The sequence below is a fragment of the Pan paniscus genome, chromosome 6 (assembly GCF_029289425.2).
Source record: "Pan paniscus chromosome 6, NHGRI_mPanPan1-v2.0_pri, whole genome shotgun sequence".
Classification (NCBI taxonomy): Eukaryota; Metazoa; Chordata; class Mammalia; order Primates; family Hominidae; genus Pan; species Pan paniscus.
This window is the reverse complement of record NC_073255.2, coordinates 184,807,178-184,835,168: the sequence shown is the minus strand read 5'-3', so window position 1 is coordinate 184,835,168 and position 27,991 is coordinate 184,807,178. Positions and strand designations below refer to the sequence as shown.

At 42.3% G+C, this 27,991-nt stretch overlaps 1 protein-coding gene across 1 annotated transcript in view; it reads right to left on the bottom strand.

The window, feature by feature from the left end:
* The window catches only part of CNTNAP2 (contactin associated protein 2), a 2,297,635-nt gene that overhangs the window by 171,060 nt on the left and 2,098,584 nt on the right, over window positions 1-27,991 (bottom strand). The window contains exon 20 of the mRNA XM_003820514.5: window positions 22,600-22,733. Coding sequence (XP_003820562.5) covers window positions 22,600-22,733 — 134 coding nt within the window. The remainder of the gene's footprint in view (window positions 1-22,599; window positions 22,734-27,991) is intronic.

The following is a 27,991-nucleotide window of genomic DNA, read 5'->3' as shown; positions in this document are numbered from 1 at the left end:
ATCAGAGAGGAAAGGTTGGTGAAAATTGTGGCTCAAGGTGACCTGATCAAGACCCTAAGGGGCTGACGAATTAGTTCATGTGTAGCTACGTTGGGACTCAAGCACATGTCGGTGTGTCTGGAGAGACCCCAGGATCTCTCTCCTTGAGAAAATGATATTCTTCTTGAGAGAAAGAATGTATTAAGGGATGAAAAGATCTGGATGAAGAAACAGTTCAAAGACATTGGGCAAGAGTAGGGTGATTCTGGGCCTAAATGTAGGAAGAAACTGACATTCAATTCCCAAATTGGAAGTCTGCTCAACCACAGGGCCTGCTAACCTAATCAGGAGTATGAGGCATGTATAGGAGAATGTGTATTGAAGACAGAGAGAACATGAAAATGGCCTGGAGGAGAACTTTGCTTGGTTATCTGAACCCAAGAGGTAAAGAAGATGGATTCTGACTGTGCCCTACAGGCTCCTGTGTTGGTGGCTGTGGTACGTATATAGAATTGGGGCTACAGCGTGGCTGGGGACTTCTGCAGAATGCGGCAAGGCTGCACACTCCTCCAAGCAATGTAGCATAATCATACCCTCGGCATTTAGGCAGAACATGTGACTGGATCATCCAATAGGATCACCAATGCCTGAGGCTGCTGCTTAGAATTGAAAATGTCCAGGAATAGGGAACCTGCTGGAGCCACCATTTGTGTACTTTGGGCCAAGAGAAAGCTAGCTAGAAGAGCAGTAATGAGAACTGAGGAGAGAAGGGCATTCATGTAAGGAGGAGGGTTTTTATGTTTTCCTTCTCCCTTCTTTTCATCAAACATGCAATTAGAGTTGGGAGCATTGAGCCCAGACCCCAGATAAGGCAGAGGGACTGGAGATTGAGTTCATCTTTGTGGCCAATGATTAAATCAACCAAGCCTATGTAATGAAACCTCTAAAAAAACTTTGGACACCGAAGCTCAGTAAATGTCCCTGGTTTGTAATACTCTGGGCATTGTCACACACTGATGTGCAGGGAGGGTAGTGTGTCCTTAGGACAAAGAAGCTTTGCATTTGGGACAAATCTTGCCACCTGCATCTCTCCCTTTGGCCAGTCTGGATTGTATCCTTTATAGTAAAACTTGATCATAAGTATAGTGCTTTCCCGAGTTCTGCAAATCATTCTAGCAAATTATTGACCTGAGGGAGTAGTGGGAACCTCTGAATTTGTAGCCAGCTGCTTGTAAATGAGGGTCTCCTGGAGACCCCTGGGCTTGCAGCTGGGGTTTGACGTGAGACCAGTCTTGTGGAGGACTGTGCCCTAGGAGCTGTAAAGTTTGGCCTAACTCCAAGTAGTTGGTTCTAGAAGTCTTTGCAGAGAGTGAGGTAATAATAGAACAAGGGTTAAAAAATAAATATGGGCTGAGCATGGTGGTGCACACCTGTCATCTCAGCACTTTGGGAGGCTGAGGCAGGAGGATTGCTTGAGCCTAGGAGTTCAAGATTGCAGTGAGCTGTGATTGTGTGACTGCACTCCAGTCTGCATGACAGAGTGAGACTCTGACTCTAAACAGAGCAGAAAAAACAAAGCAAAACAAAAATATGAATAGATTTGAACCTGTGGCTATAATAAGTAAAATGAGGCCGGGTACGGTGGTTCACTCCTGTAATCCCAGCACTTTGGGAAGAAGCAGGATAGAGGTGAGGACAGGACAGACCCCGATCTCTTGTGCCTCCCCCTGTGTTTTCCTGCAGCGTCCTGCTAGCTGAACCCAACCAGAATCTGGTGGCCAGGGAGCTGAAGATGTCAATCTGCAGGGGCAGAGAAAAGAGGATGATGGAGCAGTGTTGCTGCAGAATGCCTGGCACTGGCTGGGTAGGAGGAAAGGGGCCTCCGAGTGCATCGTGTGGGAAGGAATCTGTAGTCACATCACAGGTCCATTTATTCATTCAAGAAACATTTGTCAAGTGCCCATAAGGTGCCTTGAACTGACTGTTCTAGGTACTTAGGATATATCAGTGAACAAAAAGCCCCAAATCCTAACCCTCATATCGCTTCCTTCCTAGTATAGAGAGACACAGAGAAAAAGTAAATGATGTAATACGGTACGAGGGGATAAATTCGAAGTCTTTTCCCTCAAATTAGAGCCCAATAAGAGGCCTGGTGTAAAAGTCAGACTGCAACCCTAAATAAGGTGGTCAGGGTAGCCTCACTGAGAAAAGGAGATTCAATGAAGACTTGAGGGATTCGAGGGGTTAGCCCTGCAGATACCCATGGAAAGAACACTCAGGCAGAGAGAGCAGCCAAGGCGGGAGAATTCCCGGCATGAAGCCAGTGAGGCTCAAGTAGCATGAAAAGGGGAGGGTCACGGGGCTAGTTCCTGTGGAGTCCTGCAGGTCACTGGAAAGACTTTGGCTTGTCCTAAGAGAAACGAGGACTGTCAGTGGGTGTTGAGCAGAGAACTCGTATTTTAAATAGATGGGGTAGTGATGTCAGAGACGCTCCTGCAAGGGCAAGGGAGGAAGCTTGGAGACCCGTCAGGAGGCCTCTGCAGAACAGGATGGGGTCTGGAGCCCGAGCAGCAGATGTGCAAGGTGGGAGGCTGGTCAGAATTTGGATGTTTTCAGGGTAGAACCAGCATGAGGTTCTGAAAAACCGGATGTGAGCTGTGAGAACCAGTGAGTGATGTTCTAGTGATATTCCAAGGTTTTAATCCTGACCAGCTGGAAGGATGGAGTTGCCATCAGCTGAAATTGGAAAGGCTATAAGCAGGGCAGGTTGTGGGAAGGGGCAGATCAGGAGGTCAGATTTGGAGATATTATGTTCGGAGTGTTTATCAGACATCAAGAATCAGTTAGATATCTTGGAGTCAGTTTGGTGTGTGAGTCGGCAGTTCATGGCGAGGTTTGGGTTGAGATAATAATTTGGAGTTTGAGGCACAGAGATAAAATTTAAGAGCACGACATTGGATGAGATCATCACAGGAGTGAATACAAATGGTAAAGCACTGGAAGCACGCCCACTGAAGGAGGTCAGGAAGGAGAGAAACAGTGAAGGAGACAGAGCAAAAGGGGCCCATGAGGGAGAAGGAGGACAGGAGCAGTGTGCCCTAAAAGCCAAGGGCTCCCTGGTTTCAGATGCTGCCTTTAAGTGGAGCAGCAGGAGAACTGTGAAGTAGCCAGTGGGTTTGGTGGTGAGAAGGTCATTGATAGTACCCATGACAGTAGCTTTAAGCAATGGTGGACAGGAGCCCAGCTGGGATTGGGAATAAGGAAAAATGAGGATAAAATATTCACAGTACATGCATCTGGCAAAGGAGTTGTATCCAGAATACAGAAATAATCCTTATAACATAATAATAAGGCAAACAATCCAATTTTAAAAAGGGGCCAAAGGCTTGAACAGACACTTCACGAAAGAAGATTTACCAGTGGTCAATAAGCACTTGAAAAGTCGCTAAACATCATCAGTCATCAGGGAAATGAAAATTAAACCCAAAATGAGACACTACCACACACCAGTTGAATGGCTATAATTAAAAAGACTGACAATATCAAGTGCTAGTGACTATGTGGAGTCACTGGAATTCTGCTGTCTTCCTAGAGGGAATATTACATCAAAAAACAGTTAAAGATACACTTACCATAAACTCATTGATTTCATTCCTAGATATTTACTTGAAAGAAATAAAAAAAACTCTGCTCTATACATGTGTATGCAAATGTTCCTAACAGGTGTAGTCATAATATCCCCAAAATGATCCACATATCCATCAAGAGGTGAATGAATAAATGCATGGGGGTATATTCATAAGTGTATTACCACCCAGCAATTAAAAAAACAACCACAGATACACGCGACAAAAAGAAGGAACCTCAGAATCATTACGCAGAATGAAAGGAGCTGGACATTTGTTTAAAATTATAGAACAAGTAGGCCGGGCGTGGTAGCTCACGCCTGTAATCCCAGCACTTTGGAAGGCCGAGGCAGGCAGATCATGAGGTCAGGAGTTCAAGACCAGCCTGGTCAACATAGTGAAACCTCATCTCTACTAAAAATACAAAAATTAGCCGGGTGTAGTGCCATGTGCCTGTAGTCCCAGCTACTTGGGAGGCTGAGGAAGGAGAATCATTTGAATCTGGGAGGTGGAGGTTGCAGTGAACTGAGACTGTGCCATTGTACTCCAGCCTGGATGACAGGGCAGGACTCTGTCTCAAAAAAAAAAAAAATTATAGAACAGGTAAAACTAATCTGTGACTTTATAGAAATAGAAATTTGATCAGTAAATGCTTGGGGGCAATGGTGGGTGGGAAAGGGGCCCAGGGGAACCTTCTGGGATATTAGAAATATTTCAAATTTTGAGTGTGGTGGTGGCTACATGGGTGTGCACGTCTGTCAAAACTCATCAGTCTGTACATTTAAAGTGTGTAAATTTCATTGCATGCAATTTACATTTCAGTAAAGTTGACTGAAGAAAGAGGCTGAGCGTGGTGGTTCACACCTGTAATCCCAGCACTTTGGGAGGCTGAGGTGGGCAGATTGCTTGAGGTCAGGGGTCCGAGACCAGCCTGGCCAGCATGATGAAACTTCATCTCTACTAAAAATACAAAAATTAGCCAGGCGTGGTGGCACACACCTGTAATTCCAGCTACGGGGGAGGCTGAGGCAGGAGAATCGCTTGAACCTGGGAGGTGGAGGTAGCAGTGAGCTGAGATTGCACAACTACACTCCAGCCTGGGCGACAGAGTGGGACTCTGTCTCCAAAAAAAAAAAAAATAAATAAATAAATAAATAAAAAGAGAGAGAGAGAGAGAGAGAGAGAGAATGGGAGAAGCTGACCCGAAACAGCAAGCATAGATAACTATTGCCGGGTGTTTTATTGCAAAGAAAAACAAAGATGTGGGGAAAGTGGTCTCAGGAGAAATTTTTGTTTTAAAGTAAGAGAAATATCTGCATGCTTATTTGCTGATGGGAATGAGTCAGTAGAGAATGAAGACAGAGAACTGCTCAGCAATGCCCTGGAGTAAGCAAGATGGGTTTGGTGGAGAAGGGTCGGGGGCTGATTTTAAATGGGACCCACAAGCAAACCTGATTTTCCTCTGTGTTCTCTTCTGTACTTTCTATAATAAATATATTTAAATGTATAATTAGAAAAACACAATAAATAGTATTTTAAGAAGAAAAATAGCATGTTTTCCATAACTAGTAATATAAGCAGAGACTGGTCAAGGGTTGGACTCATGGCCAATAAGGGCCAATCTGATTCTAAAATTATTCTAAGTACATATTACCACTAAGGTTTATAGTTTGTATTATAGTTTTTAAGGAAGAACTTGAAGAGGTTTGTGTCAATCATTTTTGTTTTCTTATCCAGAGAAAGAGGGAGAAAAGGATATTAATGCGTTCTACCTCTGGGGAAACTGAGGCACACACAAAGAGGTTTGTGTCTAATCCATGGCCACAGAATTGGTAGTAAACATTCAATTTAATACAAATAACTGTGTTCAAGAAGCCACGCTCAGCAAGGTTAGAAAGAAAATTTCCTGACTCCCTGTGAGTCTAGAACTTCCCTTCACTGTAGCCTAATCTTGTGTTTATTTTTAAATAAATGAAACTGCACTTTCTACCACTGAGTCATTCCCCTAACTCAGGGAGCTAATGGCTTTCCTAAGTAAATGGCATTCATTGATCAATAAGTCTTTGCCGGATGATGTTTTAAAATACTGAGAGAAAATTTAAATGCAGTATGTCTAATCAGACTAAAGTTAAGGGCTTTATGGTTCTAAACCTATTAATGAAACAGCATTTTCTTCTTTATTGGCTGGTCTCCTAGTTTTATAGGTTTGCTCAAATTGTGATTGTGGAATGATTCTCGTATGTGGGGTGTTTAAGTAAAGCAACCCCAGTTGCTTTTACTTTATTGATCTTTTTAATGCACCAGCTTCAGTATTTAAATGAGTTTGAGTTTGTTTATTTAATGGTCTTTCAATAAAGCTTAAGTTGACCCGGTTGCTTTTGCAATCACAGCACTGTAACGGCAGAAAAAGAATAATAATAAAAATGAACTCATTTTATGTGGTTGAAAAGGTTACATTTCTATTGATTTTAACTGTAATATAGTTAAAGTCCTTGATATTAAAGAAAACAACGTAGCAGACACATTCTTTTCAGTACTGTGGCTCTATTGATATTACTTTACCAGTAGGTTTTGGCAGCAATAACAATATTCAGGATGGAGTCGAAACATTGGCATCATCAGAGGACTGATAACCACATCCTTCAAATTCTTTTCCAGGTGAAAGAGCAGAAAGGTGTATCAGGAAGATCATTACATAGAGAGTGACTTCAGAATGTGGGGGAATGCCTGAAAGTTCCATTTAACGACCAGTTCTGCCAGTTTATGGAAAGCAGCAATGCTCTGTTCCCTGGAAACACTGAAGCTTTTTAATGCTATGTTTGGAGCTTGTTCCAGAAGTAGAAGGTGGAGAGGGATGGGAGAATTCAGTAGAAATGGTGAGGAATGGAGACTAGAAAAGACCAGGGGAAGTGAAGGGAGATGATGGACATTCGCTTCTTTTGTGACCCAGCCCTGTACGAGTGCTCATTGTGTGCACTGAGTGTGTGTGTACCCATGTGCATTAAGGCTCTAACACAATTGGCTAAGCTGAATTCTCAGTACAGAAGCCTATTAAATTTGGATTTGGACTTGGATTGTGTGTTCAAATCTACTCGAGAGAAAGCTTGGGGGAGTCTGCAGACCTTGAACCTCATGGTGACCCTGAGCCCGCTCTATCTTGCTCAAATCCCCGCTCTTCTTCCGTCAATCTTCCAGAGAGGTTTAGTTCCTGGCATTCTGCCTGGGTTCCCTTGGCAATCTCGGGAAGAAAGAAAATGCTGCTGAAAGGATTTGGGAGAAGGAAGAGCAGTGCGCAGAATATGCCAGCAGCAGGAAAAACATCTGGTCCTCCCCTTCATCCTCCTCCACATCAGCATCTAACATTTCCTGGAGGCGAACTGCAGGTGGGATCCCACCATAAGTACTTTACACGTATTATTTTTTTAATTGCACACAACTCTGTCGGCACATACTCTTATTTGCCCCATGTTACAGTTGAGGAAACTGAGGCACAGAGATTAAGTTACTGTGTCTAGAGGACACATAGTTGCTGAGTAGCTAGCCCAGAGGTCTGTGGGCTTGCAGAGGCCAAGCTCCTCCATGTGCCAACCTGTATCCTTTGCCATAGAAGAGCAAGGCTGGCATCATACCCACAGGAAATGCACGAGACAACCCAGTTGTTATTCCAAATTCTTCTCTAAAAGTATTCTCAATCAACTCCAGTCCAAAATTGCTTTTCATAAAAAATACTAGTAAATATAAATACAAAAAATACAATTAGTAAAAAAATACAAATGCATATTCTGATTTTATTGGTTTTATTTTTTCAAAATCTATAAATCATATTACTATTAAATATAGACTACTATATGTAATCTATAATATCCTTATAATGTCCTATTAAAATGTTATATTAGATTAAAAAAAAAGGCAACAGCCTGGCATGGTGGCTCATGCCTGCAACCCCCGCACTTTGGGAAGCTGAGGTGGGCGGATTGCCTGAGCTCAGGAGTTTGAGATCAGCCTGGGCAACATGGTGAAACCCCATTTCTACAAAAAATACAAAAATTAGCCCGGTGTGGTGGCTCATGCCTGTGGTCCCAGCTACTCGGGAGGCTGAGGCAGGAGGATCGCTTGAGCCCAGGAGGCGGAGGCTGCAGTGAGCTGAGATCATGCCACTACACTCCAGCCTGGGGGACAGAGTGAAACCCTGTATTGAAAAAAAAAAAACCCAAAACACACACACACAAAACCCCCAAAAAGGCAACATCAAAAACCCTAGCAAATCATAGTAATTAAAACATAAATATAATCCAAAACATATTTTCCAATGAATAAATAAATATACACACTGGGCTCAATACTCATTCCTTACAACTACAACTAAAGATTACCAACCTTCCTAAAAAACAGCCTGCTTAGCTACATAACACAATCAATATTGTTTTTATAAATATGGCCAGAGTTAATTTGTGACCTAAAGAGAGAACTTGTGAGACAAAATCACACACATAAGCATCTAAGTTTGCTTGTCTCTGTGTGCCAACATAATTTCACAAAGCCCCAGCTCTGTGATGACATACAGCTCTCCAAAACGACAAAATAAAACAGAACACCTGGCCCCCATCTCTCCTACCTAAGTCACTATATTCCTTAAAAGACAAATGAACCTAGTTCTTATCTTCTCCTACACATAAAATAACATCTGGGGAGATTAGTGATGACACTTCTATAATCTAGAACCAGATATCCCTTACACCCAAACCTTAACGTAGTTCTACTTTAATATAATGTCTAAACAAGTTTCATATAACTTTGCACATACTAAACCCCTACCACCTATATATACACAGTGGGCTAAAATACTGTGCTGGTGCAGTCTCATAAAACCTCTGTAAAAGACTGCTTGTGGGTTGTAGGCCTCAGTCTACAGTCCCCAATAAGACTTCTAAATAAAACCAACTTTAATTCTTTAAAAGTTTTTTTTTCTTTTTTCTTTTTTTTTGTCTTCAGTTGACATTACATTTCCTTTTATCCATTGATATGGTTTGGCTGTGTCTCTACCCAAATCTCATTTTGAATTCCCAAGTGTTGTGGGAGAGACCTGGTGGGAAGTAATCGAATCATGGGGGCCAGTCTTTCTCATGCTGTTCTTGTGATAGTGAATAAGTCTCACGAGATCTGACGGATTTAAAAAGAGGCATTCCCCTCCACAAGCGCTCTCTCTCTTGCCTGCCTCCATCCACGTAAGATGTGACTTGCCCTCCTTGCCTTCCACCATGATTGTGAGACTTCCCCAGCCATGTGGAACCGTGACTTTTCCATTAAACCCTTTTCTTTTGTAAATTGCGCAGTCTCAGGTATGTCTTTATCAGCAGCGTGAAAATGGACTAATACATCAACTTTCTGATTTGTACAGCCTCTGTCCCCTCTGCTAGCAGGACAAGTTCTCAGAGATGGTCAGGATGTTGGAGGCTACTGCCCCTGTGCATTTGTGGTGTTCCACTGTTGGGGTTAAGCACACAAGCCCTGGCAGAAGCTATGATGTTGGTAACCTAGATCCTAATGCCATTTCCCCAGGAGACCAGGAGTCAGATCGGTGGAGTGGGCTGATTTCTACTGTCTGTTCTCACCATGTAACCTCTGCTGGTGGCCCTGGGTGACAATATCAGGAAGGACGCTCGGATAGGATGGCAGCCATTCGCTCATGTGTTTTATTCATTCTCTGACGTCCACTTCTTTTTGGATGTCCTTTCTTCATCTTTTCTTTTGAGCTGCCAGCCCAGACCTTCTCTTCTACCCACAAGGGGGGGGGTTTGTTGGCCCTCTCCTTAACATTTTGATTATATTTCCTCAGCTCAAAGATATAAGAGGAAAGGCAATTATTAGCTCACCAAGCGACCACTGGGGAAAGGATGCAAATCAAATATATTTAATACTTCAGAAAGCAGGAAGAATTTGTGCACTTTCAAATAGCCAAGCTCATTGAATGTGCACAGAATCCATGATTCATAAACTGGATTCCTTCACGTATTCAGTCACTCAGTCAACACTTTTTGAAACTCTCGTGTGTGCCCAGGGCTCAGGGACAGAGCAGTGAGATGTGCAAGCGTAAGAAAAATCCCTGGATTGTACCCTTTGAATGCAACGCCAAGCTTCCACTTATATAAGTAATACCAAGTCCTACCGCCATCGCGGTATCCGCGATAGATGCAAGTAACACGCGCTATAACCTAGGACTCTGGTTTTGGTCGGTGTTTATAGAAAACCACACCCAAGCCAGTTTCACAAGATTTTCCTTTCCCTACGCTCACTGGTTACAGCTAATGACCACTAGAGGGCATTTTAACACTAGCTCCGAACTCGCTCCAGGACCACGTCCATCAAAATCTTCAGACTCAATCCCAGGACTGACTTCTCCCTGCCTAAGTGGAAGGGCAGCATGGAACCCTTCAGAACCTCAAACCGCATGTTGAGATACACTTACTTTTCAGACAGAAGATGAATTTAGGTGAGATAAGAACCTGCTTCAGTTACCTGGGCAAGAAACAACCCGCTCTGCCCATTGTGCTAAAAATTTGCTCCAAGAGTTACAATCTTTGAGAGTGATTTTAGTGCACTGCAGATGGATAGAACAGTATGATGCTTTGCAGATTGGACTTTAGTTTTCATGCCAGACAAAATAGAAATCCAGGAACCTTATCTTCTTTCTTGAGAGATGATTTATGTACTTAATGCACTTGGAGGAAAAAAAAGTGAACTCCCAACCTTGGTCTTACAAGCTTTAGCCGTATTCTGGAGAAAGAAAGAGAGGACTGACATCTCAAACCCTAAACTGGATCAGAAATTGCATTGCAACTGCCTTCCCACTGAGCTGCATGAAATGTAAAACGAAGTAAACACATTTTTCTGGAGTGTAGGAATGGAGGTCCTGTCTAGCCCTGGAGTGCATAATTCATTTGCAGATGAAATTGCTTTAGAAAACAAATGAAAAATGTGGAAGTGTTGACATATTCATTATGAGTCTTTTTCTGTTTCAGATCAGATGGGCTTGATGGCTTAGAACTTATTTTCTTAATATATTTTCTGTATAATTTTTATGAAGGGCAAATGTTGAATCTCTGTAGTAAAAAATAAATAAGCTAATGTGATCCTCCCCCCTCCACCATGGAAACCTTGAAGGAACAGCTCAAATGCCTTTATGAGACTGCTCTGATCCACTCTTTCCTCTTCAGGATTATTCATTCCCCTACTTTTCTGTGCTCCCACAGCACAAGCTTATACTTCAATGGGCACTTGGTTCATATCTGTATGACTGATGGTCTTTCTTCTACTGGACTGGGCTCATGGAGGCAACAGCCATGCTGCATGCTGGGAATATACTAGGTGCTGAGAATATGCTTAATGGGTTGAACTACAAATCAATGGAAAGAAACCATAGTCCCAAAGAGCCTGTTGGTACTGATCCTGACATCTGCTATTTTATTTTTTGCTTTTAAGAAAGAGAAGGGAATTGGGAATGAAGGAAGAAAACTACCGTTTTATTGGGTCATAGACTATGCTAGATTTTTTTTTTGTATTTCCATTTAACGTACACAAACTGCATTAGAAAAGATGGACTTACTCCAATTTTAGAAATTAAGTCAACAGAGATTTCATTAACTTGCTAGAGAACACAGAGCTATTAAGTAAGTGTGATGGTTAATACTGACTGTCAACTTGGTTGAATTGAAGGATGCAAAGTATTGTTCCTGGGTGTGTCTGTGAGGGTGTTGCCAGAGGAGATTACCATTTGAGTCAGTAGACTGGGAAAGGCAGACCCACCCTCAATCTGGGTGGGCACCATCTAATCAGCTGCCAGTGCAGCTAGGATAAAAGCAGGTAGGGGAACGTGGAAGGACTGGACTGGCTGCATCTTCTGGCCTTCATCTTTCTCCCATGCTGGATGCTTCCTGCCCTCAAACATTGGACTCCAAATTCGTCAGCTTTGGTACTCTTGGACCTTCGACCACAGACTGAAGGCTGTACTGTTGGCTTCCCTACTTTTGAGGTTTTAGGAATCTGACTGGCTTCCTTGGTCCTCAGCTTGCAGACGGTCTACTGTGGGATCTCAGCTTCTGATCGTGTGAGTCAGTATTCCTTAATACACTCCCCTTTATATATACATCTATCCTATTAGTTCTGTCCTGCTAGACAGCCCTAATATAGTAAGGTAGCCTATCAATAAAGACCCTTTTAAATTTATGTCTTAATAACAACCTCTGAATTCAACAGTTTGTAATCCGTGGGGTCTCTGTTTACACTGAAATTGTCCTCAAGGGGAAATCTCGTTACGTGCTGTGTCCTTATCACCACCCCAAACTGCTAATATTCTCTTTTGCTGGATACCCTTTTTATTATTTACATGTTGATAAGGAGACTTGTCAAACTGTCTTCTAGAGGAGAAGTAGGTGGAACAGGTTTCTGTTATCTGACGAAATGCCTAGTGACTGGACACATCTTTTCTCCCCTCCCAGAATATAAACTCCTTGAGTTGTAAAAGATACATTTTATTCATCCCTGTATGAGTCACCTACTGTTCCACCAACTCATCATCATCTATCCAAATTTCTTTTATATTATAGATACTCAGCACATATTTGTTCTCCTCAAAGTTATTTTGATTAAAGTTGAATGAATTTTAATTGCATTCCACATCAGTAAATGGCCTAATGGAATGGTTTTGGTGACCATCTGGTTTTATCCAAATCAGGCTTCAGAAACGATTGCTGTTTGGAACTTTCTCACCATGTGGTGGGTTTAGTGGTAGGCAGGGGTAAGAGAGAATGTCAATTAGATATCATCATGTTAAATTCTTAGGGATCCCATGTGGCTTTAAGTAGAAGAAAAGTACATTGATAACAGAAGAGTCCTGGACATCTTGAGAACCTTCTGTCTTCTTCAGCAGGATCTTCACCACACGCCTCCACCACACTCCTAGGAACCATGTCCTTGCATACGGGCTGGCCAGACGTCTCAGTGTGGAGGTGGCCTGAGTTTAAAACTTCAAGCTGGTTTGAAGGTACTGGGAGGGAGAGGAATCTGAGGCTCTGGTAGTTGGGCATCTTGTTTCCTCTTTTCAGAAACATTTTGTCAAATACTGCTACTTTCTGAACCAAATAATGAAAACCTGCTCAAATACTTTCTCAGGGGCCAAGGAGCCATAGCTCAACCCAAAACCAGAGGCAACATTACAAAAGCTAATGAGGTCATGAGGTTTTTGATGTGTCTCTCAATCATGAACAGGCTTCTCTGGATACATAGAAATATAGAAGAAAAAATGAACTCTGACTCATATACAGACCAAATTAATGGGCAACTTCCCAATATATGTAGCCCTCTCTCTTCTCTTCCCATAGATCTTCTATATCAGTTCAATAGACTCAAACCATTGTAATACTATCAGAAACTAATAAAAGATTGGCCTATGCTCTCCATAGAATTATACATGTCAGTCGTTCATTAAAGTGGAAAGTTAAGTGCTAATACACTTGCTGAGAATCCCAATAGAGAGCCAGTGCTATAATAGGTAAAAGTTCTTCTGGAAGGGAAGAAGCCAGAGTGTTCAAATGGCTCATCATTATTCTTGCAATTGCCTGCCTTCTGTCAAGCATGCTTGTATTGCACAACCCAGGCTGTGAGTTTATCATCCAGAGTAGATAAAAACTAAATTAGCCAAAGGGAAGGAGTTACAGTAAATGTAATTTCAAGAGCAGTGCCCTAGGCTAGCTAGGTCAACTTTCTTTATTTGTTCTGACATCCCTAAAAAATTTAATGCTTCCAAACTGTGTTATTTTCCTTAATAAAGGCTTGAACAACTTCTGATAGTAAAATTTTTAGGAGTGTTTACATCCATATGCTTGTTAGTATTGTTCTTTATTGGCAGAAAGTTCAAGGGTAATAAAGGCACACATTTTTAAATAATTTATTTGAGCTTCAGTATCTAATTTCAGTCTGGGCTCCATGTTTCTACAGAAAAGAAGGATCCTAAAATGGACAGACAGGAGGTTATGTTCATATTTACTTAAAGAATGAGATGGAATTTTTATGGGTGTATGATACTGTGTGCTGTAAAAACACTAGCCTTAACGTTGGACCTTGTAGTTCTCTTTGATTATAAAAATTAGGGTTTTATGACCCCCTACGAAATGCTATAAAGTCATTGCTTCTAGTGACTCCAAAGAAAACACAAATCCTCAAAAGACTTAATTTTGCGTAAACATTTTAAAAAAATTTCAAAAGTTTATAAGGCAAATGAACAGGAGTGAGCTTGCTTCTCTTGCCTACTTGCAAAGACAACAAAGAGCAAACTAAGTGGGGAAACGGGGTCTGGTTAGCTGGGTTCTAGAGAAGATCATGTCTCTTGTGAGCACTGGGACCTTATTCATCATTGGGACTTCTTTTTTTTTGAGACGGAGTTTCGCTCTGTCACCAGGCTGGAGTGCAGTGGCACGATCTCAGCTCACTGCAACCTCTGCCTCCCGGGTTCAAGCGATTCTCCTGTCTCAGCCCCCTGAGTAGCTGGGACTACAGGCGTGCACCCCCATGTCCAGCTAATTTTTGTATTTTTAGTAGAGATGGGGTTTCACCATGTTGGTCAGGATGGTCTCGATCTCTTGACATCATGATCCACCCGCCTTGGCCTCCCGAAGTGCTGGGATTACAGGCGTGAGCCACCGCGCCTGGCCTGGGACTTCTTAATCTCTGTTTTCTCATGTATATAATGGGACTAATAGCACCAGCTATTTCCAGTTCATAAGGCTGAGAATGGCAATGTGGGCAAGCATTTCGATATGTAAGAAAGGGCTTTGAGCACTACCTAACATGATCATTAAGGCCCTCTCAAGTCTAGAGAGATTTTTCTCTGGGCTTGAGGAGGTTATGTGAAAGTCCTTACAATTGTACACTTTTCCACATATAGAAAGTGGTGAACTAGGGCTCCCCCGGCCACCAATGTTTCACGTCAATTAACATTTGGCGCTGCCCTAGGAGTCCATAATTGAATTACTCTCATTTTGCTGCTGATAAAATTCTTCCAACAATTTTTGACACCACTCTGCATGTGCCTCAGACTACTGACTTCACAGCATTCAACATTCATAAATGACTTCAGACCATTTGATGTTACATATTTCAGAGTGAGAATTTCTCCAGGTAAGACTTTTTACTGAGTCTTCTCCAGTGGTCTTTTCTATTCATGAGATAGAGAGAGGATGAAATCTATGAAGTAGTCACTCTGCTAGCATCTTTGTTTAACATCATGTTCTCTTTTGGAACACACATCTTCCCTCTCCTTCTCCCTCTTCCATAATAAATATTCTTCCATGTCCTCTCTTGCCCCCCATTCACGGGTTAACATCTTATCCTTCCTTCAAAGCCTTATAGTTATAGCATAGAACCACAATGTCTTTTACTCTATTATTTTTGGATATTAGTACAAACACCTTTTTTATCAGCCTATTTATATATTGCTTACGATTTCCAACTAGAAATCATTTTACTATTATGTGGGAAAGAAAGTTATTTGTATTAAGCCTCTGATTTTTTGTTATAGCAGCGAATACAACCCTAACGAATACATACATTGGTATCTTAAGGCAGGGTGCTGCTATAACAGAAACCTAAAACATGTAGCATTGGCTTTGTGGTAAGGTGGCAGGTGGTGCAGGAATGGATATTAGGGACTTGAAAGACAGAGGAAGAATGGTATGTGATATGGTTTGGATATGTGTCCCTGCTCAAATCTCATGTTGAGTTGTAATTCCCAGTGTCCAAAATGAGGTCATGGTGGGAGTTGATGGGATCATGGAAGCAGAGATCTATGAACGGTTTAGCACCACCCTCTTGGTGCTGTTCTCCTGATAATATGTGAGTTCTCATGAGATCTGGTTGTTTGAAAGTGCGTAGCACCTTCATTCTCTCTCAGTCCTGCTCCTGCCATGTAAGACAAGCCTACTTTCCCTTTGCTGTCTGCCATCTAAGCTTCCTGAGGTCTCCCCAGAAGCAGAAGCTGCTATGCGTCTTGTACAGCCTGCAGAACTGTGAGCCAACTAAACCTTTTTTTTCTTTATGAATTACTCAGTCTCAGGTATTTCTTTATAGCAGTGCAAGACAGACTAATATAGTATGCAATAAAATATTTCGTAAAACTGTCACCTCACATAACCTGGAAGGCAGACTAAATGCCTAAGTAGCTTTAAGGAAAGTGCTTCAAAAGAGACAGAATGGTCATGTGTGTCAGTTGCTTTTTGCTCCTCATGTCATGGAGCAGATGAGTTCAGGAAAGAATTGACCAGTTCCCAATAATCAATGAAAAGAATAGAAAAAAGTCTAGATATTTAGAGCCTTACACTAGAGAGTAAGAAATAACACTGCAAACAGCTTTGACCAACAATGGGGCAGTAAGATTTCTGTTTAGCAAACTGACTTAGCCTCATGGGTAACATTTAAATTAAGGGTCTTTACTTCCCACCCAAGCCTTTTGTGTCCACTGGCCCCAAAGTAGCTGCCATTACCTTGAGAGAGAGAGGCATGGGCGCCTGGAGGCAAATGATTGAGTAAGTCTAAGATTGATGTCTAGGGAAGAGCTTAGGGTGCATTTACCAGCACAGGAAACTTACCAGAAGCAAACTGATCAGAAGCCACCTTGGGTTTTGAGGGAATTGTATTGGAAAAGAAAGCACAGATCTAGTCCACAAAAGGCTTATGAGTGTAAAAAACCCTTAGTGTAATTTGAACCTGCAGGAAATGGGCCTTAAAGCTGCACAGCTGTAGCCAGGTGCGGTGGCTCACACCTGTAATTCCAGCACTTTGGGAGGCCAAGGAGGGTGGATCACGAGGTCAGGAGATCGAGACCATCCTGGCTAACACAGTGAAACCCTGTCTCTACTAAAATTACAAAAAATTAGCTGGGCGTGGTGGCACACGCCTGTACTCCCAGCTACTTGGGAGACTGACACAGGAGATTCACTTGAACCCGGGAGGTGGAAGTTGCAATGAGCCAAGATCGTGCCGCTGCACTCCAGCCTGGTGACAGAGCAAGACTCCGTCTCAAAAAAAAAAAAAAAAAAAATTGCTGCACAGCTGTAAGGAGCACATTATCCGGCACATAATTCAGGGGAGGCCACGGCTGAACACACACAAGGAAGAGCCTCCCAGAGGATGAAGCCCGGGAGGGCTTCAAGAATAATGGACAATAATTTGGCCTAATCCAGGGTTGGGGAAGCAGGGAAGTTGGTGGCAGTGGCAGGTCCTCAGAGTGCCTGCCCAGCACAATTTCATCACTGCTGGAGACCAGAGAACTTTCTTTTTCTGAAAATATATCTGATGTAAGACAGACTTTTATTGGGTTAAAACATGGAGATTTGAGGGCTAATTTGTATAGCAACTGGCATCATCCTAATATTTGTATCCTTTCTTCTACTTCTAGCACCTAGCACACTACATGTTGCTAATATTTTTGACACTTCTCTGACAGTTCTTAAGATTTATATACAGGACCTAGTTCAATTAACAATTGATGCAATTGTTTTTATACAATTTGGTTGAAATTCAGATTAGTAGCAGGTAAGAAATTACCGTGCTTATATTATTTTAAAGAACAGAATTCAGTGATATTTTTGAACATTTGTTTTGAAAATTCCCAGTGAAAATAATCAAAGTCATCCTCTTTTTGGTGTAAGAACTTGGGGATCTAATCATCATTTGTTCCTGAGGACCTAGAATTATTTTCTAAGAAAGGCCTTATTTTGCTTGCAGAAAATCTGTTAGCTTCTTCTTGGCAAAGATAAGATGGCCCTCTAGTTAGATGAAAGCCAAAATGATACATCCTTACCATCTGTTCATTTGATTTGTAGAGAATATGGATTCCGAGTATCTGTGCCAGAGAATATATCCCTGAACTCTCTATTGTCTAACTCACATCTAAACCCAAAAATGTGTGATTGTCATGGATAATTATTCAAAGAACATGTAGTTTATTCATTATCATTTTCCAGCTAGTTTTATCCTAGGATCAGTTCAAAATTTCAGAAAGCTGCATCATCTCAGCCTTTGGCCTCTTCATCTGTCCATCATTCTGCTCTACCTCACTCTCTACAGACTTGTTTGGGCTGAATTCAAAATGGGAAGCTTTACTTTCCCAAGGAGCTTCAGCATCTAACAGCCTTGTAACAAATACATTTGCAGAAATGCTGCTGAGGGCATTGACTCTGACTTTTATTGGGGCCCACTATGTAACCAGGAGGACCACAGACTCTTAATTGTTGCTGTGTTTAAAAAAATCTGAAGAAATAGGGCAAAATGTCGAAATTTATAATGTTTCAATGGTGGGTACATAGCATATGGTTTATTATTCTCTGTGTTTTTGCATATTTTGAACTATCTTATGGTAATAACAATAACATCACTTAATTTCTTACCAGCCAGAGATATCTGCTTCTAAAATTTTGTGAACATCCTTCCAGACATCTGTCTATTAAGCAAGGTTAAGAGCCTGTGTACACTTTGAAGTATGACAGACCTGGGTTCGACTATGCTGTGGCCATTTACCGCTTTCTAACTTTGGGCAGGTTGCATCTTACTTTATGAACTTTAATTTCCACATCTCTAAGATGGTATATTAGTCCATTCTTGCACTGCTATAAAGAACTACCTGAGACTGGGTAATTTATAAAGAAAAGAGGTTTAATTGACTCACAGTTCTACAGGCTGTACAGGAAGCATGGCTGGGGAGACCTCAGGAAACTTACAATCACAGTAGAAGACAAAGGGGTAGCAGGCATGTCTTACATGGCCTCAGAAGGAGGAAGAGGGCAAAGCAGGAGGTGCTACACACTTTTAAACAACCAGACCTCATGAGAACTCACTCACTATCACAAGAACATCTAGGGGGAAATCCACCCCCATGATCCAATCACCTCCCACCAAGCTCCTCCTTCAACATTGGGGATTATAATTTGACATGAGATTTGGACAGGGACACATTCCAAAACACATCAGATGGGAATAATGATGGCACATACTTCATAAAGTTTTTGTGATGACTGAGAAAACGTGTATAAAGTGCTTAGCACATTGCCTTGGACACAGTAAGCACCAATACATGTGAGCTGTTATCGTGTATGTGATGTTGTATAAGTGGAATATGCTATGGGCATTTTCTATGTCAGTAAATATAATCCATGGAATAAAATAAAATAAAAATGATATAATAACAAAAGGTTCAATTCTCAAGAGGAACTGGCTTAGTTCATCCTTATGGGTTGCATACTTCTGGCTGCCGAGAAGTTCACAGTCAAATTTATCCAAGTGGTAAGACCTTGTGACCTGATAATCATGTTCTATTTTCTCTGATCTTGCGGACTTACTTTTTGTGACTTCCATTAACTCTCTATTTCATTTAATATTCTCCCTGTAAACCCCCTTAGATCCCTTGTGCAATGTGGTTGGGAAGAAAGAAAGGAAAAAATAGGAAGGAAAAGAAACATGGATGGCAAGACGGAAGGAAGGAAAGGAAGAAGAAAGGGTTAGTTGCACAAGGCTTTGGAATTGTTGATTAGAATGTTTCGCTTTTGGATTCATGCTAATTGACATAATTTTTCACTGCATGCCAGACTTTTTCAGGTGCTCTCTGGCTGCACCTTGTTTGTTTATATTTTGACTGGCATTAAGCCTTAAGCTATTCTCCCTGATGCAACTGTGAGTTTTCACCAATGATGCCACTGGAGGTATGCCATGGGTTCTGGTTCACGCTGGTGTCTGATAACCACTACAGTCAGTTCCCTGTTATCTATGTGGAGATTGGGTACTTTGTCTTTTGGCAGCAAATATTTCATCCAAGGTCAGTTTCCCTCAAGTGCTCAGTGCTGTTTCACAGGGTGTGTGCTGAGGGAATGCAGATTAATTTAATGTTAGCTTTAGCCAAACCCAGCTACGAAAGTAAACCTGCTTTTAAAGACACCATAAACACTGATGAGGATCATCTAAATTATATGTTTGAGCATGTATAAATGCATCAACATTCACCTTAATTCCAAAGACATCATTCCACAGCACTGTGATCTACCATTCATCTTTGCATTAGCCTTATTTTTGTTCTTTGACTATAAATAAATAAATATTAATTTGAAATTATTGAAATGCCTTTGTTATCATATGTTATTATAACTTGGGGCTACCAGGATAGGTTGAGAATATATGGCTGTTTCATATTTCTGTTTGATTATAAAAATGCAGCATGTGCTTATGATAGAAAATGGGGAAATAGAAAACTCTAGAGGAAATCAAACCATTTATAATCCCTTCACACATAAATGATCACTGTGAACATTTTGTTATATCTCTTTCCACACACAGTTGAGGCTGTAGAAGTTCTCAAGATGGATTTGTAGATTGTTTTAAGAAAAAAATTGCAGTGTTTTTTGGTGTTGCAAAGCACTTTCCGAATTACTTCCAAGTCTGCAAGGCCTCCCTGCATGAAAGAAAGTGGGGCATGGGAGTGAGAAGCCCTGGGATCTGCTTTTCCATAAGGAGGAACTACATCTTGTCTTCCTCTACCACCTCTATCTTTACTTTCTTTTTGCCCTCAGGGGTGGGCAGGGCCCAGGGTAGATGGGACAGGCTGGGCTGAGAGATTGGAGCTCCCCAGGCCGTGACATCTTTCCTAGTTGCCCTCACGTGGGTTGGGACATTCAGAAATCTTACTGCAGTCAGTTACATTACATGACAGAGAAGGAGGGAGAGCTGGATCTTCCAACATCTCCAGGTGCAGAACCTAGGGCGGAATCGAGGAAGCACTTCCCAGGTTTTTCTCCTCTCCTACCTCAGAATTGTGCATCCAAAGTTTTCACTCCTGTCGTTCTATCTCCTTCCTTTTTCTGGAACTGCATTCTGTTCTTTTGAGGGAGTTTCCCAAGTTCCCCACTCGAATCAAGAGATGTGATTAGGGACTATGGGTCTTTGTTCCCCCTTCCAGCCAACAAGGTGAGCACGTGACTCAAGCCAGGCCTATAAGAGATTCCCTGGGATTTTAAAATGAGTGTCAAGAAACTAGGACCCCTTCTTCTGGTAACAAAATTGGGAAGACATGAGCCCAGTACTCCTGTGACTATGGCCTAGGATATGTGAAAGATGGAGCATGCAGTAAGAGGTAATTAATCCAGTCTTCAGAGAGAGGCAGAGATGAGAATGAAAAAGAGGGAGGGAAGGAAGGAAGGGAGAGAGAAACCCAGTGGTATTCTAGTCCACAGTTTTAATTCTCCAGGCTCCCTAGATTCTCTTCCCAAAGTTTGGTTTTATCTTTTTCAAATTCTATAATTCTATGACCTACCCTAGGAATTTTCCCCAACAAATTACTTCTGAATTGCTTTTCTATCATTTGCAACCAAAATAGTCTTGGGCAATAGAACCAGACCCTCCTCCAAACCCATTCATCCCCTGGATTCTCTGCAGGTCTCTGGCTGCTCCATTGTCTATATCTCTGGCTTTCTGTGCCTCCAAAGCCCCAAGTCTTAAAAATCATCCACTCCTCTCCCCTTCCTCAAGTCTTTCTCTAATTCACTGTGGCAGAGAGTGAGGGTTAACTGTATAGGATTCTACGGCTGTGGTGGGTCTCTGCTGTTATACTGTCTGAAAAGCCATTGTTTAGGTCTTTTTAAGTTTTAGTATTATTTCGCAATGGTAAAATGGCAAGATAAGTCACTTTCTTTAAAAGAGGTGACAAATTGGGTGGCTTAAAATGGAAAAAGTCTCTAATCAAAAGCCGAGGGAGACAATGTTGATGAAATGATGTAAAACGATCTGTCTCCTGGACTTGCTGGCTTTTCTGACTAAAACTTGGTTAAAGATGGGCTTGGTTTACTCCATAAAGAATTTGTCGCCCCTAATGTGTGCCAGGCACTGTGCTGGGCTCTGGGACTCTGTCGATCATGATGAGAGAACCTTATTATGCCACCTTTGATTGATGGTGCAGTAAGCTGAAACAGTGCATGTCAGTTTCCTAGGAAAGGCCTCTCCTTAAAATGCCCTCTAGCATTTACTGCTAAAGGCCACGCGCAAACTCCATATCAAGTTATGAATCTGACATCCACCAGTGCTCAAAAGAGATAGGGCTTGTGCCTTTTCTTTGCAACCTGAACTTCCCACAGCATCCAGCCGAATCAGAATGAGGTCTGAGAGGCTGCTGAACCCCTGCCAAATGACACTCCACTTTACTGACAAAACAGGGTCCTCCTGCTGTTCTTTCTCCTGACAGGCATCTATTTTGAACTCCTTCTAGAGAATGCAGTGACAGTTCCCATCCTTGATCTCTTGGCCTAGCTCCCAGGGAGACCTCCTCACATTATGTTTTATTCATGGTGTTTCCCAAGCTGGTTTCTTCACTGTAAAAATCAGTGGTGGGGGCCGGGGTCGTCAATGAACCTGAAATAAAATTTGAGTGTCATAATAAAACCATCCCTTTGTGTGCTGAAAGCCCACAGTCAGAGTCTGAGATTCTGGGGAAAGACTGTTTTGAGGATTTTTCAGACAAAGGCTCTGCAGAGAGAGAGAGAGAAAAAATACAGCTCTTCGTATTGTGTTGGAGCAGTGAAAGAAGTAGGTCGGAGAAACCAAAATAACCTTTGCTGGGAAACACGGTAAGTTTCAGATGTCTGAGAGCTTGGCGAAGAAAGATGGTGCAATGGATAAAAGCAGTAAATTGATAGATATGTGGATCTAGAACTGGGAAAACCAGAAAGACTATACAGAATAAACATTTATTCTATTTCCCCCTAAAAGATGTCTTCAACTTCATCATTGTCTTTCCTTGTCAGAATTATATATATTTCTACTTCACTAGTTATGCACTTGTAGGAGAAAGTGTAAAAAGCATCTCTTCTACTTCTATCCCCTCAAAACAAAACCAATGGCCAAGCATTATAGGGACAGGGACTATAATGCGATATTATATGTAATTTATATGTACATGTATGTATACCTTGAGAAAGATGGTCTTCTCGTGGCGGGTGATGTTGACACTGTGGGGCTGTCCATTGGCCATGTTCCTGTGGTCTACGTCAATATTGTATGGCTCTCGGGTGCCACCCAGGTTGTATCGAATCTGTAAGCTTCCTATAGAAGAAAAAAGAAAGCTCAGTAATTTGTTTGCCCTAAATTTCATTTTAATGTCACATCCCCTCGATTCCTGCTCTTAGATTCTTTCTTTCTTCCTTTCTTTTCTTTTCTTTTCTTTTCTTTTTTTTGACGGAGTCTTGCTCTTGCCCAGGCTGGAGTGCAATGGTGCGATCTTGGCTCACTGCCACCTCTGCCTCCCAGGTTCAAGCGATTCTCCTGCCTCAGCTTCCTGAGTAGCTGGGATTACAGGCACCTGCCACCACGCCTGGCTAATTTTTGTATTTTCAGTAGAGATGGGGGTTTCACCATGCTGGCCAGGCTGGTCTCGAAATTCCGACCTCAGGCTATCCGTTTGCCTCAGCCTCCCAAAGTGCTGGGATTACAGGCGTGAGCCACCATGCCCATCCAATTTCTGTTAAACTTTACTCCCTCCCTTGATGTCCACAGATAACATTCAATATTTGAATTTGGATTCACGAGCTCAGAGGCCTACTGACCCATATTGGCTGACAGCACCAGCCTCGCACATATTTACAATCTGCCCACAGTGAACTTCAGTGACTGTCGTCTCAAAGTTGAAGATGCAAATAGTTTAAATGATCCAAGTTGGGATTATGCCTGGACACAAAGAATGAGAGCATATACAATATAGGACTGCAGGGAGGAGACATCTGCAGGTCCCACGAAACACTATGTGAAATAAAAAAATAAATGCAGAGTGCAGGGATGTTCTCACCCCGTCAGCAAAGTGTGACATTGGGCATATAAAAGAATCATGAGCATACAATATTAAAAATAAACATAGTTTTTGTTTTTTTTTTTTTTGAGACAGAGTCTCGCTCTGTCGCCCAGGCTGGAGTGCAGTGGCGCGATCTCGGCTCACTGTAAGCTCCGCCTCCTGGGTTCACGCCATTCTCCTGTCTCAGCATCCCCAGCAGCTGGGACTACAGGCGCCCGCTACCACGCTGGGCTAATTTTTTTTTTGTATTTTTAGTAGAGACGGGGTTTCACCGTATTAGCCAGGATGATCTCGATCTCCTGACCTCGTCATCTGCCAGCCTCAGCCTCCCAAAGTGCTGGGATTACAGGCGTGAGCCGATGCTCCTGGCCAAAGATAGTTCTTAAAGATGAGATTTTGGGTGGCCTCATTGAGACCAAGTAATAAATTTTATTTTAGCTTACAGACTAATCAAATGCAAATCAACAGGAAAGATGGCTTTCCCAGGTCCCGAGTCCCTTTTTGCCCTCAGTGATAGTTCACTTTGCCTCAACAGTATATTCTTTTTTTCCTCCTTGCTTCGTCCCAACAATAAAAAACAATATTGAAAATAACTAATATGACAATGTAGATCCTGCTTTTAGTTAATCTGCAAGCATAAATATTATATCTTAGTTATGAGTTTTAAAGACATCAATATTTTATCTCATTTGTTACTCAAATTGGAATTTTCATGTTGATATCTCAGAGCTTAAAAATGGAGCCAGCAATCTAGCAAGAATTTGACCAACTGCAAATCACCTAATGGATTATTTGTCACCTTTCATTTCCTTTTTAGGGGAACAAAACTGATATTCTGATTTTAAGTTACAAAATAAAACATGCTAATTAAAACATAGAAAGTAAACAGAAAAAAAATAAAAGAAAGTCACCTGAAATCCCACCACCCAAAGATAATTTTTCTAAACATCTTGGGAGTAGCTCCTTCCAGACTTACACACACACACACACACACACACACACACACACACACACACACGCTGTGCTCTTCCTTATTTAGGTATCCTAACATTACACTTGCCATGTTCCTGGATTTCAAAGGAAAATTTGTTAGAATAATGAAGAGCTAATTACATTTCCTATTTTTGTTTTCTAAACGAAATTCAACAAACCTTCACTATTTCTGAGTTTTACCTTAGAATGTCATCCTAGACTCCTTTGCCCCTGGCATTTAAACTAAGCACTGTGGATTGGATTTTCGTCTCCTAAATTTATCTAAATTCCCTCACTCTTTTCCACTTCGGTAACCACAGGCTTTCTGTTGGCACCCGCGGTGTCCTTGTGTAAATTCCAGAGGGAGCCTGCTCCCTGGCTGAGGCAGCTCCACACACAGCTCCTGGTTCATCCTCACCTGTGCTTTACCTGCACCATCTTCTGCCTGGATTGCAGAAGACGGTGGGTCTTAGTCAGCCTCTTCTTTAAAAATTACTGCTCTTGACCTCATTTCACTCTCAAGTGAGGCCTCTTATCCTTTGCTTTTCTTTGCTCCGAACCCCATGAAAAGAGATGGGTACACTCGCTGCCTCCAAACCCGTCCCTATTTTAGCATGAGCCCTCTCTCTCACTTCTGTCTTCCCTGCTCCACGGTCTCCTGCTGGGCCCGTGACCCTTGGGGAAGTAGAGGCAATTGTCCCTCTCAGGCCTCATCTTCACTCGGCACAGAATTCATTCACCTCCTGGGAACACTTGGCTTCCAGCACACACTCTTTCGGTTTTCCTTCTCTACCTGTTTTTCCCCTCGTTTTGGGGCACCTTACTCTTGCAGTCCCCAAAGACCAGCCCTGAAGCATATTCTCTTTTGTATTCAGGCCTGTTTCCATGGTGATCCTGTTACTGAAGGAAAATCCCAAAGGGTCTGCAGCAAACTTGATCCTTGCCTCCTCAGAGGAGAGAATGCGGCCTGAGGGGCAGAAGTAGGTTTAAGGCAGAGGGAGAGACTGCGGCAAGTTTTAGAAAAGCAGGAGTGAAAGTTTATTAAAAAGCTTTAGAAAGGAAGTACACTTGGAAGAGGGCCAAGCGGGCGACTTGAGAGATCCAAGTGCCCTGTTTGGCCCTTGATTTGGGGTTTTATACATTGGCATAGTTCTGGGGTTTGGTTTCTTCTCACCTGATTCTTCCCTTGGGGCGGGCTGTCTGCATGCGCAGTGGCCTGCGAGCACGTGGGAGGGGCTGCATGCACAGGTGTTTACTGAAGTAGTGCGCATGCTCATTTGAGGCATTTTTCCCCTTTCCAGTTGAGTGTTCCTGGAGGAAGGTCATATACCCGTTAAACTCCATCATTTTGCCTCTTAGTGTGCATGCTTGGGCCCGCTTGCCCAACTCCTGAGATCTGATTGGGAAGCTGCTGATCACCAGCTCCAGATGTTTTCTATCTATTGGGAGACTGTCGTTCCTAGGTGCCAGCTGCAGCCAATTATCATTTTAGCGAGAGACGGTTTAGCAACTGCCTGACCATCACCTGATGGTTGTCTGACATTCTTGGTGGTTGGTGGGAGGGGGCACCCTCTTCTGCCCTGCTCGTGTGTCTACCTACCTACTCCAACAATCCTATCCTATGCAGGACCTTTGAATAAGGTGTATGCCCATCAGACACCACATTCATACCCTAGTCAGGCTTCTCTCTTGAACTCCAGACTCTTTGTTTTTAATAATAGCATATTTTTATTAATAACCTACAGAAACACCTGTACTTATCAGCAATCTTCAAAATGATATTCCAGTCAAGAAGTGTGAAATTATCATTTGAAAATTAATGAATAAATTCTAGGAGTAGTTTATTACTAAGAGTGAGTTAAATAACTTTTTAGCACATTCATTTGAGGAGACACAGTGGCATTGAGGAGACTCTTTCACAAACTGTCTACTTGATATTTTCCCTCAGATATCTTACTGGCAACCCCAAACATAACATATGCAACAGAACATCCATCTTCTCTCCCCAAAAGTATTCCATTGCAGTTTTCCACATTTCGGTGAATTGCCAATTCATCCTTCCAGTTATTCTTGCCAAAAGCCTTGACTGTCCTCTTTCTCCTATATGACATGTGTCATCTGACACCAAGTCTTCTTGGCTTGATCTTCAAAATATGCCCTGAATCTTACCACTTGTCGCCATCTCCATCTCTACCCCCTGGACCAAGCCACCGGTGTCTTTTGCTGGGATTATACTAGCTTTTGTCCTTTCTCCAACCTTCCCTGATCCCACTGGGCCTCTGACCCTGAGATACACAGTGTCCTCACCACACGGTGGTCAGAGTGATCCTCTGCTCAAAATCCCAGTAACTCCCCGTCTCAGAGTAAAAATCAAACTTCTTGCAATGGCTCACCAGGCCCTATATGATCTCCTCATTATTGCTGACCTAACCTCCTGTTACTCTCCTCCTTGCTCACTCCTCACCATCCACATTGGCTTCCTGTTCCTACCCAAGGGCCTTTGCAGTCACCGGTTCTTCTGTTCAGGATGCTCATTCCCCAGGTCTCTGCATGGCTATGCCCTCACTCCTTCAGGTCTTTGCTCTCATGTCCTCTTCTCAGTGATCATTTCTGTGACTTCCTCATTAAAAGTGGAATTTGCCCTCTCCTTCCCCTTGGCCAGGCCCTCCCTTTTCTGCCTCATATTTTCCCCATAACAGTTCTTAGCACACAACATACTATAGATTGTACCAATTTGTTTATTGTCTGTCTTCTCCTATTCAAAGATAAGCTCCATGAGAGCAAGAATTTTTGTTTCTATTCTTTATGACTATTCCCAATGTCTAGAATAGTGCCTGATGCACAGTAGGAGTGGAATAAATATTTGTTGAATAAATGAGTGAACGGTCTCTGATATGGTTTGGCTGTGTCCCTACCCAAATGTCATCTTAAATTGTAGTTCCCATAATCCCCATGTGTCGTGGGAGGGACCCAGTGGGAGGTAACTGAATCATGAGGGTGGTTACCTCTGTGCTGTTCTCATGATAGTGACTGAGTTGTGATGAGATCGGATGGTTTTATAAGGGGCCTTTCCCTCCTTTGCTCTGCACTTCTCCCTCCTGCCGCCATGTGAAGAAGGACGTGTTTGCTTCCCCTTCCACCATTACTGTAAGTTTCCTGAGGCCTCCCCAGCCATGCGGAACTGCGAGTCAATGAAAATCTTTCCTTTATAAATTACCCAGTCTCAGGTATTTCTTCATAGCAGCGTGAGAACAGATGAATACAGTTTCCCTGCTTCTGTACCGTCTTCTTCCCCATGTTTTCAAAATGTGTAACTGATTATTTTATTGGGTCATTTAAAATCCTTCAAAGCCTTCCAATTCTTTACAGAATAAAGATGTACTTTCCAAATAGCGGTTGCAATGCCCTGTCTGATGTGCATTCCTCCTGCTACTTTATTTTCAAATCATACCACTCACTGTCACTTTTTACATTCAAACTACCATGAACTTCTCTTATTCCCTAGAAAATACGATCTCCTCCTACCTCAGGGCCTTTGAATATG